This window comes from Eleutherodactylus coqui, chromosome 8 (assembly GCF_035609145.1).
Source record: "Eleutherodactylus coqui strain aEleCoq1 chromosome 8, aEleCoq1.hap1, whole genome shotgun sequence".
NCBI lineage: Eukaryota > Metazoa > Chordata > Amphibia > Anura > Eleutherodactylidae > Eleutherodactylus > Eleutherodactylus coqui.
The window spans coordinates 124,160,162-124,176,277 of NC_089844.1; the positions used below are offsets into that span (position 1 = coordinate 124,160,162).

The 16,116-nt window shown below is 44.3% G+C and overlaps 1 protein-coding gene across 2 annotated transcripts in view; it reads left to right on the plus strand.

Moving 5' to 3' along the window:
• ADAP1 (ArfGAP with dual PH domains 1) overlaps positions 1-16,116 on the plus strand; it is a 151,041-nt gene that overhangs the window by 122,151 nt on the left and 12,774 nt on the right. For both annotated transcript variants that reach the window (XM_066576355.1, XM_066576356.1), the window contains exons 5-6: positions 7,969-8,081; positions 12,659-12,805. In XM_066576355.1, the coding sequence (XP_066432452.1) occupies positions 7,969-8,081; positions 12,659-12,805 (260 nt within the window). The remainder of the gene's footprint in view (positions 1-7,968; positions 8,082-12,658; positions 12,806-16,116) is intronic.

Here is a 16,116-nt window from a genome sequence, read left to right on the forward strand (position 1 = left end):
AGTTGTTTTTGTCAATTAACAAAATGCAAAGTGACTAAACAAAAGAGAAATCTAAATCCCATCAATATTTGGTGTGACCGCCCTTTTGTCTTCAAAACAGCAGCAATTCTTCTAGGTACTCTTGCACACAGTTTTTGAAGAAACTCAGCAGGGAGGTTGCTCTAAACATCTTGCAGAACTAAGCACAGATCTTCTGTGGAGACGTTGGCTCGCTCAAATCCTTCTGTCTTTTCATGTAATCCCAGACAGACTGGATGATGTTGAGATCAGGGTTCTGTGGGGCCAGATTATCACTTCCAGGACTCCATGTCCTTCTTTATGCTGAAGAGCGCTCTTAATGACATTGGCTGGATGTTGGGGTTCTTGTCCTGCTGTAGAATAAATTTGGAGCCAATCAGATGCCTCCATGATGGTATTGTATGATGGATAAGTATCTGCCTGTAGCTCAGCATTAATCCTGACCTAATCCCCAACTCCATTTGCTGCGGAACCTCTGCAATTCTTCACTTCTGCCTGCAGACACTCCTTATTGTACCGCTCTCCAGCCTTTCAACAAACAAACTGCCTTCTGTTATACAAAAATATTTTACATTTTGACTCATTAGTCCCGAGTACCTGCTGACATTTTTCTCTGCATCCCAGTTCCTATGTTTTTGAGCATAGTTGAGTCACTTGGCCTTCATTCTTCCATGAAGACCACTTCTGGCCTGACTTCTCCGAACAGTAGATGGGTGTACCTCGGTCTCACAGTTTTCTGCCACTTCAGGGCAGATGGCAATGTTGGACATCTTCTGTTTTTTGAAGCATGATGGTAAGCATGATGTGCCTGTCCTCTGCTACATTGTTCCCTTGGCCGACCGCTGCCTCTACGGTCCTCAACGTTGCATACAGCGGTCCTACATATGAAAATGATGATCGCTATCATCTGTTTGCCATAACTGGTTAATCACACACCTGACTAGAATCCTGCAAAATCCCTGACTTTGTGCAAGTGTCCCTAGAAGAATTTATACTGTTTTGCAGACAAAGGGCGGTCACACCAAATATTGATCTGATTTGGATTTCTCTATTGTTCATTCATTTTACATATTGTGGACAAAAGTAAATTATTAACACTTCTGTTTTTGAAAGTATTCTTACTTTGCAGCACTTTTTTCAACACCTGCCTAAAACTTGTGCGCAGTAATTTTGTAGCTGGTGTGCTTGGCCATAAGCTTTGTCAACCAGCAGAATTGTGAATGCTGCTCTGACCTGTAATACCGACTGTAAAGCTTCCACACACTTTATATAGCTGACGGGCAAACACTTGTCCAGCCAAAAACTATTCCTCCCATGTCCCCTATACTCATAAATGCTGGCTTGGCATGTCTGGGGTGAGCCTGGTGACCAACATACACTACAATAGATGGCCAACCGATCCTGACAAAATTAGTCCGTTGGCATTATATATATATATATATATATATATATATATATATATATATATATATAAACTGTAGCGGAGTATACTGGACTTTTAAACTGGGCATTGCTACAACAGTTTGTAGCCGGGGGGTAACTACTATACAGCCCAGAAGCTGAGGGGATCCACGGGGTACAGAAACTTTTTGCCCTATTTGCAGGGGGAAACAAGACTTTGAGTCAACTTTCTGTTGTCTTTTTCTACTGCGTAAGTTTTTTCCTTATCTTACTTTTTTAAGGGGTTTTATCAAGAAAGAAGCCCTTATACCAGGGTTGTACAACTTTTTCTGATTCGAGGGCCACATTGCCAGGTTGAGCCAATCCCAAGGGCGTAATAGAATTTAAAGGTTATTGAACTCTGACCAATGAAATGCCATAGATGTCTGATAGATGGGAGTCCTAGAAGGGGACGTGACCCCCATTGGGAGAATACTTCCCCTCTTCTCCGTCATTTGTATTACAGAAATAAATAAGCCACTCGTGCACGTCGCTCTCTTCATTGTAGTTTGCGAGATGCTGAAGCAGTCGAGTATTTCACTGAAAGCACAGGAGCGATTATTGCTGGGATGACTGGTGGCCCCGTGTAAAACCACCCTTAGGGTTCCTGCACACTTGCATTTTTCTTACGCCTTTTTTTTACGCGATTGTCAATGGGACTTTCTAATGTTAAAAACGCAACACACTAAAATTGCAAAGCACCAACATTAGAAAGTCCCGTTGACAATCGCGTAAAAAAAACACTGCGATATCAGGTAAAAAAAAATGCGCAAGAAAACACAAGTGTTCAGGAGTAGAGATGAGCGAGCGTACTCGGAAAAGCACTACTCGTTCGAGTAATTTGCTTTATCCGAGTATCGCTGTGCTCGTCCCTGAAGATTCGGGTGCCGCTGCGGCTGACAGGTGAGTCGCAGCGGGGAGCAGGGGAGAGCGGGCGGGAGAGAGGGAGAGAAAGATCTCCCCTCCGTTCCTCCCCGCTCTCCCCTGCAGCTCCCCGCTCCGTGCCGGCACCCGAATCTTCAGGGACGAGCACAGCGATACTCGGATAAAGCAAATTACTCGAGCGAGTAGTGCTTTTCCGAGTACGCTCGCTCATCCCTATTCAGGAGCCCTTAGGACTTAGTCAGCCACGTTAAAAAATTGTGACCCTCTGAAACATTGGATTCCAATGTATTCATTCAGATGAGCGATTTTTTTTTTGCCGCTCAAAAAAGCTGCGCCCAGAATAATAGGACATCAGCGGCCGAAAACAGCAACTGATTTTATACGGTGCGTGAAAAAATAGGTCTTGCCCTATCTTTTGCCGAGATATGCTGGAGGCTTCCATAGACTTCTATGGGAGTTTTTAAAAAAAGGATGGGAGGGAGTTTAGCTGCGTCTAACACTGCATCTATTTAACCACTAGCAGTCATTCCGAAGATTTCTGTCAAACGAGGGATTTCCACAGAGAAGGGTATATTTTTGCCGATACGCCGCAGCCGCCTTTGTCAATAGATGAGAGAATGCTAATTAAGACCGGGACTTGATCACGGTTTTTTTTTTTCCATGCAATTTTACGTTGCAATCCGGCGAGCGTAAATACACATATGGTCATTTGAAAGAGGCCTTAGTATACCAATGCATACTAATGTACAAAGTGTGCATCAGGTAGTCAGAGAAGCAGAGCGGCCATCTTTGTTTGTCCAGGACTGGAGGGTTGCTTTATTTATTTTGCAGCCCCATGTACCGCATTTGTATGGGATATGTCCTTGATGTGGTACATGACGTATGCCAAGCGCTATACAGTACCCATGTTGGTCTTACCTTAATTCTGCATTCATCTGAAGTTTATTATCTCATTGCCATTGCTCTGTGCTCCCTCGGTTCTAATTACATTGCTCCGCTGCACACTCGTATACTACTGTTGTTCTCCCTACCCCTCCGAGATATTTTTAAGCTCTTGAATGTTAGAACCAACTCATGCAATTTGCATTGCAGTATAAATCATGTACTTCATGCTTTAATTAACATTAATTAATATTAATAGAGCTCCCGTCACCCTCTGTGTCATGGTGAGCGATTTTAATGTCATGATTTCCGCTGTTTAGTCTGCGGCCTCTTATTGGAATGATGGGATTTTCGGCAGGTAGCAGAATAGTTGTCAATTGGAAAACAGAAAGGCTTATTTAATAAGTCAGCAGTGATAAGAGCACAACCGTGCCGCCCTTCGCCAGGAGCGACTAGTTAAAAGTCTTATCTGAACCGGTCCAATTAAAATGATGCCAGACTGCAGTGGATATACTTTTCTTACTGTATGGAAATTTCAATTCAGTGGATCATATATGGAGTCGTACAATTATATCACTTGATCTCTCTAGCTGCCTATTGCTTTTGTGGTCAGAACGGTGCACTCATGCAGTGAGCTGATTTTTGTAGGAAGCGGACAGCTAAATTTCGCATTCACTTCAGTGCCTGTAATACATAGTTTGGCCACTGCAGTAAGAACAGTGCTGTCTGCTTCTGGCACACATCAGCTTCCTGCATGAGCGCACTGACCTGGTCAACAGCTGATTGGTAGGAATCCTGGTTGGGAGACCCTTACTGATCTACTAATTCACTGCCTATCCTAAGTGTAGGCCACCAATAATTTACAACTGGACAGCCACTTTAATGCTAATTTGACTTTATCTATATTCCATATGTTCTGGAGTGACAGCTCTCTCCAAATACAGAAAAAGAAAGCAAGAGCTGTCACTCTGCTACAGTGGTTCAGAATAAAACATATACAGGAGTAATAAGCATAGCTGTCCTGGGTTCTTCCTGACCATGGTTTAGGCAGCATGAACCTGGTGACAGAAGCCCTTTAAGATAAAGAACCTCCCGGAACGTACGGTAGCTCAAGATTAGCTGTTACTGTTAAATATCCTTCGATGGCTTTATGTCCTTTGCTGAACTCAGAATTTCTGGCATAAGCGTCCCGCGGGCTACCACCCGACTAGTGCTTCTATGATTTACACAGGGCTGCCAGTTGTCCAAGTAAGTTAAGGCGGAGTGAGTCAGGATCGTTCCGGCCGCCCACCTCCATTCACAGTAAACAGGAGTCGCTCAAACGTTGAGCGGCTCCAGTTTACACGCTCCGATAGTCACTTGGTTTTTAGTTCTGCCAAAAGGCAGCGGCCCTTAGGAAAACACTATAGACGAATTGTGCCTGACTTCACTAGGGTTGGATATGCTATGGCTCCTTCCTCTGTTGAAATAACAAGCTGTCAGCTATAATAGAGCCGCCCACAACTATTTTATGGTAAAAAATAATATACCAGTCAGAGAGCTCATGTTGACCTCGGTCCACCATCAAAAGTGTCTATATGTGCACATGAGCATCAGAACTGGACCATGGAGCAATAGAAGAAGGTGGCCTGACCAATCCTCTGTTCTTCTGCATCATGTGGACCACCAGGTGTGTATGGGTCACTTAACTGAGGAAAAGGTGATACCAGGATGTACTATAGAGAGGAGACAAACCGGCGGAGACATTAGGGTGCTCTGGGAGATGTTCTCCTGGGAATCCTGGGGTCTTGGCATTCTGGTGGACCTTACTACAACATGTACCACTTACCTAACTTATGTACAGACCAAATACACCACTTCATGGCAGCCATATTCCCTAATAGCAGTGGCTTCTTTCAGCAGGATAATGAGCCCTGCCAGACTGCAAACATTGTTCAGGAATGGTTTGAGGAACATGACAAACAGCTTAAAGGGGACCTGTCATCACTTTTGAACCCCATAATGTAATTTATGGTGAGGGAATTCCCATGGAGCTGGGTTTCATACTCACCGGGCACCCCGTTCTTGTTCCATGTCCCCACAAGGTTAGTGGGCACACACAGCATGACTCTTCCCAATGGGCCGTGTGTACATACGCTGCCATAGAGATAAATAGAGGAGATAATATACAAAGCTGGCTGAAAAGAGTCACGCTGTGTGCCTGTGCCAACTTTGCAGGGATAAAGGGCAGGAGCGGGGCACCTGGTCAGTGTGAAACACAACTCCCCGAACTCTCTGTTCCCTTATTCATGAGGCTCAAAAGTGATTACAGGTTCCCTTTAAGGTGAAGACTTGGCCTCCAAATTCCCTCCAAATGGTGGAAAAACAAGTCTGATTCATGCAGGTCGCATCTCACAACGTATGACTTAAAGGATCTGCTGCCAACATCTTGGTGCCAGATACCACACGACACCTCTAGAGGTCTTGTGGATTCCGTCCCCCAATGGGTCAGAGCTGTTTTGGCGGAGCGAGTGGGACCTACATAATATTAGGCAGCTGATTTTAATGTTAAACTATCCTACCAGAGGTAATTGGACAACAGAGCTAGAATAGAAAGTAGTATTTATTTCCATACGTTAATAGTTAGTGGGGCTCCTTTTGGCCAATGTAGAACAGCTGATGCATCGCACATCACGATGGTCGGCTTGCGTGCAGCGGCATAACCCGTAGAATCAATAGCGTGCAGTTGCCGTCACAAACTATGGCGGACACCTCCAAGGGTCTACTTCTTATGTAGCATGGTTTACAACACGTGATATGCTAATAAGACACAGTCCATTCTACTGACGGGGGTCCAAGTGCTTTTGGTAGGACAGTGCATTTATGCACTTTACCCTATGCAGCCCTCAGATAGGAGACCTAATAAAGCCACTGAGGTCCTGTGATCCATTGTAGGGAAATACACCATAAAGTTGTGCCTGTAGGTGCAGGAGTTAAGCTGCCCGCTAACAGGCATATGTAGCACAATGCCCAGTGCTTGGCAGAGAGAAGGAAATCACCAACTACACAGCACTCATTACAACTGGCAATAATTCTTCGGCTTATCTCATGCAGAAAGCTAACAAAAGGATTGTCGGACAGGAAAGAAAGCAGACATGGCTGATTCTGGCAGTCCCTGTGCAGATTAGAATGATTTTGGGCAAATCCATCTGAAAATAAGCAGATGATACATCAATTCAATACGTATGAACAGCTTTAAATATAGGATCAGCCATATAATAATGTATTAGAATGCAGTTAGTTCACAATAAAGCGGCACGCCACAATGATATCTCCTGGAAGCATCCATGGCATTGGCCTGTAGGCAGCCAGGTGAGAACGTCACTCTGTATTCTAGACAGATAGCGAGATGGGCACCATGCTCCTCCGCTCTGTCAGCAACCTGCAGCTATAAATCTGCCTGAGACAAGCTGCCAGGCTCCTGCAGATTTTCTCCTGCTATTGTGTTCGGTGCCAACTCTCCTGGGCAAGCTTAGAAGTCTGTATTAGCCCTAGTTCTGTTACTGGCATTCATTTACAGATTGTAGTAGACCCATCACGCCACATATGTCAATATTAAGTCTATAGAAGCGTAAGGCCGGCTTCATGGGGGCGTTTTTGCACACGGGAAATTTGCGCACACAATATGCAAAGAATAGAACCCATTGATTTCAATAGGTTTGTTCATATGCGCCTTTTTTCCTGTGCATTTGGTTGCGCAAAAAAACGAATGCAGCATGCTCTATTTTCCTGTAAATTTGCGCACTGAAAGTCTCCATAGGAGTCAATGGGAATGCGCAAATGTGTGCAATACACTAGGGGATGCTTGAAACCCTGCGCAGTTGTGCCGGAAATATGCAAATAAGGATGGAATAACACCTACACAGCGCCACCTATTGGAAAGCAGCACTCCTTCAAGCCAAAGTTAGACTCTTTATACAAGCCTTGTAGCAATGAATGGGAATCGAAAGCAAAGCCAGACTCTATGTACAGACAGCTGTTTCAGGGTATTTGCTCTTCCTCAGTGTACAGTAGGAGTCTGGATTTGCTAGTGAGAGGCCTGGGACAGGGGTCAGAAACGCTATCTTTTCTCCTTAGGGAGAGCACCTATACAGTGAGTGAGGAGACTCAAAAGGCCATTCATGCTCCTCTGGGTAATATGCAAATAAGAGAGATGGAATAATACCTCCACAGTGCCACCTATTGGAAGGCAGCATTCCTTCAAGCCAATAGGAAATAAGAACACATGTTGAACTCATTAGACTAATTATGGTTGGGAGCATAAGTACGTATTTTTTTGCGTTCAGTAAAATACGCGCAAAAAAGCAATGCTCGTTTAGCAGAAGTGCTACACTCATGTGCGTGTGAATCCGGCCTAAGTAAAGCAGTACATTGAATTACATCTGACTCCCTCTAAAAAAAAAATACTGTATGGGAATTGGAATTGTTTAAAAAAGTTGCTTCAAAGGTCGGAGATTGTCTTTAAACCAAAAACTACACCTCCCAGCATGACGTGACAGCTTGACGTTTGCAGCGGTGTGATTGATCCTGTTTTTTGCGTTGCTTAATGCTAAGAAACCGTAGGACTCAGTAATAAGTGCTATACATAAATCATGCGCTGACTTTGTCCTTTTGCCAACACTCTTAGGAGTTGAGCGCCACACTCCACATCAGGGATGATTGATCTCGAGATGGAAAAGCTGATCTTTTCTCTTTTTCTTGCAGGTTACCGAGAAGGATTACTATGGAAGAGGGGACGTGACAACGGGCAGTTTCTCAGCAGGAAGTTCGTTCTTTCGGAAAGGGAAGGAGCGCTGAAATACTTTAATAAAAATGATGTAAGGAGAGCTTTATACTTTTTATCCCTACAGGAACACTCCAGTATAAACTGATGTTTGTTATGTCTAGTGTAGGAGCGATGCCCACAACACCAAAGACCTGCTGTGCCCCTCAGGCTGTGGTGTAACCGCTTATTCTCTAGTGTATCTTCAAACCCTTTATACGCAGTGGTAACATCTTCCAGGAACAGGGAGGGTATCGTTTCTCCTTAGGAAGAGCACCTAGAAGGTGTGAGGAGACTTATAAGGCCATACATGTTCCTCTGGGAAATATGCAAATGGAGAGATGGAATAATACCTCTACAGTACACCTAACTTTTTAACAAGCCTTGTAACAGTGACTGGGAATTGTGAGCCAAAGCCAGAATCCTCTCCAGAAGGAAAAGATAACCATGTACAGACAGCTGTTTCAGGTTGATTGCCCCTCATCAGTGTGCAGCAGGTTTTTGTCTTGGCTAGTGAGAGACCTATAGACGGGTATAGTTTCTCCTTAGGGAAAGCACCTAAAAGGTATGAGGAGACTAATAAGGCCATCCATGCTCCTCTGGGAAATATGCAAGTGGGAATCTCATGATGATGAGCTACAATCACCCCGAAACAGCTGTCTGTACATGGTTATCTTTTCCTTCTGGCTTTGGCTCACAATTCCCAGTCATTGCTACAAAGCTTGTTAAAAACTCTGATGCTAACTTGCAGAAATGCTGCCTTCCCATAGGTGGTGCTGTAGAGGTATTATTCCATCTTCTCATTTACAACTTTCAGGAAGTAAATGACCTGCAAGAAGTGCTGATATGGTCCACATGACTTCCCACACTGTCTCATTTAATCAGAAAATGGAACAATTAAAAGGACAGTTTAATGGTAACTCGATCATTAATTGCTGATTTTACAAGGTGGGGTACGCCCCTCTCTCGTCCACCTTATGATCACGTAACTCACAGTTGATCTGGCAGCCTGGGTTTTAGAAGAAAGGCCTTGAACTGATAGTCTACTAAGGGTGACAACCAACAATGATATGACATGTAAACTTTGTAAGTTCCTTGGAGCGAAACAAAGCAAAACAATCTATGGCTGACACCCCGAAGGGTCTGCATCTTATGTAGCATAGTTTAGGACATGTAACACGTAATAAGACAGGATCCATTCTGCTGATAGGGGAGTTCACATACTTTATGTAGGATAGTGTATATAGTTGTCAGCACGTGTTCACACATGGTATATGGAGTAATGAGTTACAAGGTAGGGGTGTAACAGAATCCAGACAAAACGTTAGGATCAGTCAGATACAATCCAGGGATGAAGCAGAGACTAGTCAAGACAGGCTTGATCAGAAGGTCACTGACAAGAGGTATATTTAAAGGGCTTTTTCTACAAGTGCGTTCCTTCTCGATAACCTTTTGCCATTTCTGCCTCAATTACCTTTTGCCTTTTCCTGACGTGCACCCACTCTGATCAGCCTTTTGAAGGGGCATCCACTTCATTGTCTACCAGGCATATTGCGGTACACTTTGTATGGGCTGTGTCTGGTGTAATAGCTTAATCCCATTCACTTAGAACTGATCTGTAGAAAGGGTCATGTGATGGATGAACAGGACCTAACTGACAAGCCATGTGACACTTTCAATCAGCTGATCAGAGGGGGTGCCAGGGGTCAGACCCCAACCTATCTGATATTAATGAGCTATGCAAAGGATAGACCTTTAAATGGACACTGTCATTACGCTTGAGCCCCATAAACTGGTGCCAGATGAGGACTCAAATAGGTAATTGTGGCAAATGTGCCATCTCTGATCACAACCTACTGCTGCATCCTGGAGTGCCGCTCATCTCTATACGGATTAGCTGGAGAGGGATTTTTTGCAGTAATGCCATCATCCTGCTAATTCAGATGGAAAAGTGGTGACCCCCCCAGAAGACAGGTTTTGTAGATTTTTGGGTTGATTTCAGGATAATTTGGAATATCTGCCATCAGGCAGCTTTCAGTCTGATCCTAAATCAAATGCGAGAATATTTTTATTTGTATATGTGTCACAAGTCCGGCGCCCTATTTATATGGCAGCGCGTGTGATTTGTGCACACGCCAGCGTCTTGCTTTACATGCACGAGGGGCGGCTCTGCTCGCTGCCAGGCTCATGTAGATGTTTACAGAAATCTGTCTGCTGCTCACAGACAGTTGGCAGGCTGCGCCGTCAGCTAGAGGCTGGCAGTTGTGGAGCCCACGGGTACAGTGCCATATCTGTGCTGCAACGTTCTGTGTCTCACCTGTTTAATACTAAGCCCCCCTCTGACTTTAGACTCTGCTGACAATCTCATGTCCATGGTGTCCGGCAGACTGGGCTCTGACATCTGTCAGGAGAAGCAGAGATCAGGCAGATTGGATTTCAGCTGTCCAAGACAATTGTTTCCATTACTTCAAAAAAAATGGTTACAGAGGTCTGACAAGCATGTGGAATGAGGGGATATAGGCTCCATAGCGCAACATGCATGAAGGTACTATATATGCCCTTTGGATTCTATGGGAGCCACATTCAGGATATGTGACAACTGGCTGTGGCCCCATGCAAATTTCGTATGTTTATTCTATCTTTTATACCCTGAATGGTCGCTATTATAGACACCAGTGTAGTAATGTGTTGGATGTCCTTCAACTTTCAAAAGTGCACCCACTTGCTGTGGCATCCATCCGCAGCTATCAGAGGACCAGGGTGCGCCAAGAAAACATTTCCCACACCATTACTGCACCTCCACCTGCCTGAACTGTTGTCATATAACAGGAAGGGTTCATCTATTCATGCTGCTTGCTCCAAATTCTGACCTTCCAGCAGCATGGTGCAACAGGAATCTGGATCCATCTGACCAGGCGATGTCCTCCACTGCCCAGTAATCCAGTCTTTGTCCTCTCTTGCTCCCTGGAGTCTTTCTGTTTCTCAGACAGTAATGGTGCTGGAACTAGTCATCTGCGGTTATAGCCCATCAGATTGTGCTTTTCGACACGTTCGTTGGACCACTAGTGTTGTAGTCAGCTGCAAATTGCTTGACTGCAGACCACCTGTTCGTCAGAACTGTTTGTCATCCTCCTCTGACCCCTTTCGTCAGTACGCTGTTTAACCCACAGTATCGCTTTTCACTGAGTGTTTCTCCTCAATCACATCATTCTCTGTAAACTCTTGAAACTGTTGCCGAAAATAACCCCACAAGGTAGGCAGGAGATGATATCCCGGTCCCGGCTAGTCTGGCACCGATGACCAGGACTCATTGGAAGTCACTCAGATTGCTGGAGTTTCCCATCTAATGTGGATTCACACTGAAACTGATCCACGGAAAACTTGTCACTGAATTTTTTGCCGCACTCTAAATGTCTAATTTCCAAGCATGGAAGCTCCAATGGTGAAAGGATCGGGGTCTCTAATAAACTTCAATCTGCACTACAAAACAATCTCCTCATCTACATTATAATTATCATAGTAACATAGTATGTAAGGCCGAAAAAAGACATATTTCCATCCAGTTCCACTTATTAACCCCCTATGTTGATCCAGAAAAAGCCCCAAAAAAACCAATGAGGTTGAAGTTAATTTTCCCTAATAAAGGCGAAAAATTCCTTCCTGATGCCAATCTGGCACTGTACCACAGTGTGATGTGCCCTTTAAGCCAACCTGAAGCGCCAAAAAAGTTTTCCTTCCCACAGACTTGTTAGATGTAGGAGTAATGTGAGTCTTAGTAATACCCTGTTTCCCTGAAAATAAGACACAGCCTGATTTTCCAGAATTTTTGAGGATGCAAAATGATTTTTCAGGCTTTTTGAGGATGCTTGAAATATAAGCCCTACTCCAAAATTAAGCCCTGCTAACAGTTAACTTAAAAAGGCAATTTAAATAGTGTCCAGGCAGCTATACATGTAAAAAAGTTAAACCTTTTTGAACAAAAATTAATATAAGACACTGTCTTTTTTTTTAGGGGAAACACGGTAGTGTGATAGTTGGTGCACACTATTTGTGTATGGCGTGTAATAGCTTTTGCTCTCCCCAGTTCCTCTACTGCGACTAGTGATCGATGTCCTCCAAAGATTTATTTTAGATATTATGTGTTCCACCCATCATACATCAGTGGTGAAGTTGTAGACGGCAGCGTTATGACGTCGGTGCAGAATGTACAGAAGAAGTTCCTAGAAGTGATACTTCCCCTTCTGTCAGTCTTATACAATGACAAAGGCCCTTTGTCACTGCTAGGCACAATGCCAGTGGCTGGGGCACCAGTGTGTGATCAGTGGTGCCATGCAGTGAGGTGCACGGATACAGCAGACTGCGCGGTTATCTCTACCACTAAGCGCGTAGTTACTTATTAAATGCCTGTATAGCGGGCAGCGCCGTACAAGTAATCCATGCCGTGACTCCTGTAGAGTCCCTATTAGATAACTCTCTATCAGGGCATTCCTGGCAGTCCCCGCATATTATATGCCTCATCACACTCCGCTATTACAAGGGAATATCACTTCATCTTCACAGTCTTAAATGAGAATTTGATTGGTTTGTGACCGGCTCTTACTGAATTTTATTTATTCTAAATGTGTTTTCCAGGCAAGAGAGCCCAAAGCAATTATCAAGATTGAGCATTTAAATGCCACGTTCCAGCCAACCAAAATAGGAAACCCAAACGGCCTGCAAATCACCTACTTACGGGACAACAGCACGAGGAATATCTTCGTATACCACGAAGATGGCAAGGTAAGTGATCCAAACGGGATCATGTTAAATGAAGAGTACATAGGCTAAAAAAGCGTAAAAACCAGTGATATATGGATGTTTTTGATAGTGTCATGTACGACTTTTAAAATGAAGTTCTGGTTTGGATACCATTTAATGAGTATATTAGGGAATTGCACTGTAAGCAATTGCTCAATACAGTGTTGGTATGAAAAGCTCTTAATTAAAGGGCTACTCTTTTGCAAACACATTTGCCCCCCCTCATCTGTTTGCCTGTAACATTCTGTAGGTCTCCTCTTTGTATTCCAGCCACTTCCATGCAGTGCAGCCTCCTGTCTGATGCTTATCTGGCACCATCTTGAAGCTGAGATTTTTTTACTTTCAGTTTCACGTCTATCCCATGATGCAACAGCATAGTATTAGATGAGGCTAAACCATTCCTGCCTGCCAGGGGTACCGTTTTATTATGATTATCTATTATAGTCACCTAAATATGTAAAGGGATTTTCCAGGACTCCACAATATTAATGGCCTGCCCTTAGGATATAAGTCATCAATACCAGACCAGTGGGGGGTCTTACTTCCAGCAATGGCACCAATCAGCTGTTTGAAGAGGACACAACACTTTAGAGAGTGCTGTGACCTCTTCCTCAGTCTGTGATGTGACATTAATTGGTCACATGGCCTTTGTACAGCTCAGTCCCATTCAATTTAATGGCGTTGATCTGCAATACCAGGTACTGCAGCTATGAATTGTACAGCATTGCAGTTAGTATACAGTGAATAGGCTGCAGCACTTGCCTGAGCAATTCAATCTCTTCAAGCAGCCAATTCATAGGGGTTCTGGGAGTCGGACCAACACTAATCTGATAGTTGTTGTTTATTCTAAGGGTAGGGTATGAATATAAGAGTCTCAGAAAGCCTATGAACCCTTAAGAAGGTAATAATTGTAGTATTCCAGGTATCGGCAGTATCAAATTGCATACAGGACTACAGCAGTGTAGGTGACATTTGTCCATACCATACGTATACAGTCAGGGGGGTGAGCTGTGATCTCCTCTATTATAACTGTGTGACAGGAGTGCCTGTATCCCCGTCTAGGCAGTTTCTATGGTACATGCGTGTAACAGCATCACACAGACTGTGAAACTGGCTTACATTTTAGCACACATAAACTTAAGCTGGTCAGAATTGAGGTCACATGACCACGGGAGGAAAAAGAGGCCAGGAGTTTCAGACAAAAAGAACTAACTTACAAAGGTAACACTAGCTCACTTATATATACTGGGGGGATAGTTACATAATGAATTCATTTTAAAATCACCAGAGTGGCCTAATTTACCAATTATAATATTACAGGTGATTTAGTTAAAAATTTTTGAACAGGTGCAGCCAACCCAAATCACATCTTAACTTTCAAAGAGGACAGATATATGTTTCCGTCGGTCAATAGTAAAAAACTGGGTACAGGTGCGCCCGTCTAAGCAAAGCACAAGACATCAGGGGATTAGCGCATCATATCTCTCTTATTGAAGCCAGCATAAGTAGATACGTTTCTGGGCTAGAGCACCCCTTCCTCAGTACTTGCTGGGGGCACATGCAGAAGCGTGGGCAGCACCCAGCTCATCGCTCTCCTTCTCTGTTAACAGGACAGATGTCCAAACGCTACCCACGCTTCTGGGTGCCATAGTCCCGAAACGCGTCTACTTATGCTGTTTTCAATAAACCAGAGACGTTGAGCTGATCCCTTGATGTCTTGTGCTCCTCTAAGATGGGCACGCCTATACCCGTGTGTTTGGGCGGATTCACATGCAGTCTGGTTTTTCACCATGTACCAATCTGCTGCAAAATCTGCATGCCTCATATGTAGAATTTACAAGGAGAGCGCTCCAATGGACTACAAAACACAGAAAGTGAAGGAACAACTCACCTAGGATATACAAGGGGACAAAAATGAACCCCTCCATATCTAAGGCCCAAGAAGGCATTAAGAAAAAAAACATATGGGGGTCCTGCTTCCCTGTCATAGACATCCAATCATGAACAGGTAGGTATAAAACGGAGAAAAGAAGAAACAAAAGAGACCGACCCGACTCAGGTAATGGACGAATGTAACACAGCAATTGCAGAAGTAGCCAAAGATACACCGAGGGAAGTATTAGCTAATACCCCGTACCCCTTGATCTAGAATGGCTTATCACACCGCTCGGAATGAGGAACCAGTAACTTCCAAAGGCTTATTCCCCAACAGAGGAAGGACAAGAGAACGGGCGCATCACAGGTAGTACATCACCAGCATACCCGCGTCTTAGTTATTGGTTTCATTCTGAGCAGTGCGATAAGTGATCCTAGATTGAGGGGTACGAGATATTAGCTAATACTTCCCTCGGTGTCTCTTCAGCTACTTCTGCAATGGCTGTGTTATATTGGTCAGTTATTGGTCAGAGAAATGCAGCTTCAAACCTGCGGGTTTTGGAGCGGCTTCGTAGCTTGCATTCCTCTGTGGCCATCTCTGCCCATAGAGAGGAGAGCGGCCAACACGGAAATAGAGAAATAATTGACATGCCGCATCTTCGAATTCCGCGCAGTATGTCAATTTCAGCGCGGTTTGACCACAATGGATCGGCCGCAGCGTGTGGATTAGATTTTTGCAAATCTCGTCCACCTTGCTGGCTAATCCCGGGATAAAAGGCCGCGGGCGGAATGTCCATGCAGAACGTCTGCACGAAAATTGCGCCCCATGTGAACCCAGCCCTAAATCTAGTAATGCAGATGAATAGCTGAACATGTAATACACGGACGGTCACATCCCCCCCGAGCGGAAGTGACTCCTACGTAGCATCACTACCAGCTCTTACCCATAGAGGGTAGTCCGGAGTGCGGGACCTCCTTCCCTGACATCTACCTATGAAATAGGGTTATGGTCATGAGATAGCCCATTTAACTTTGTACATGGAAGGCAAGCAATCAGTGTTCCAGCTATGTAGGTAGGACTACAAGTCCCAGGGAGCTCTGCCTGCTGAGGCTTGTTTCTTCGCAGATCTTTCTCCAAGAACACAATGTTATTTTCTATAATACAAATATCAGAGATCCATTCCACCGTAAGAAGCTGCTTTAATTTCCTGCAGACGTGTAGGACTGTGCAGCTGTCAGAGGAAGCAGAAGACATTAGTAATGGATCTTGATGCCTTTTGCCCTTTCATATCACTAGTAATCAGCATAACGAATCAAAGGCTATCCACCAGGCACCTGTCTAGGGTGTAGCCATTGGGAGTTGGCTTGTTGCTATAAGAGCTCCCCAGTGACAAAGCTCCAGGCTTCAGGGCTGGTAG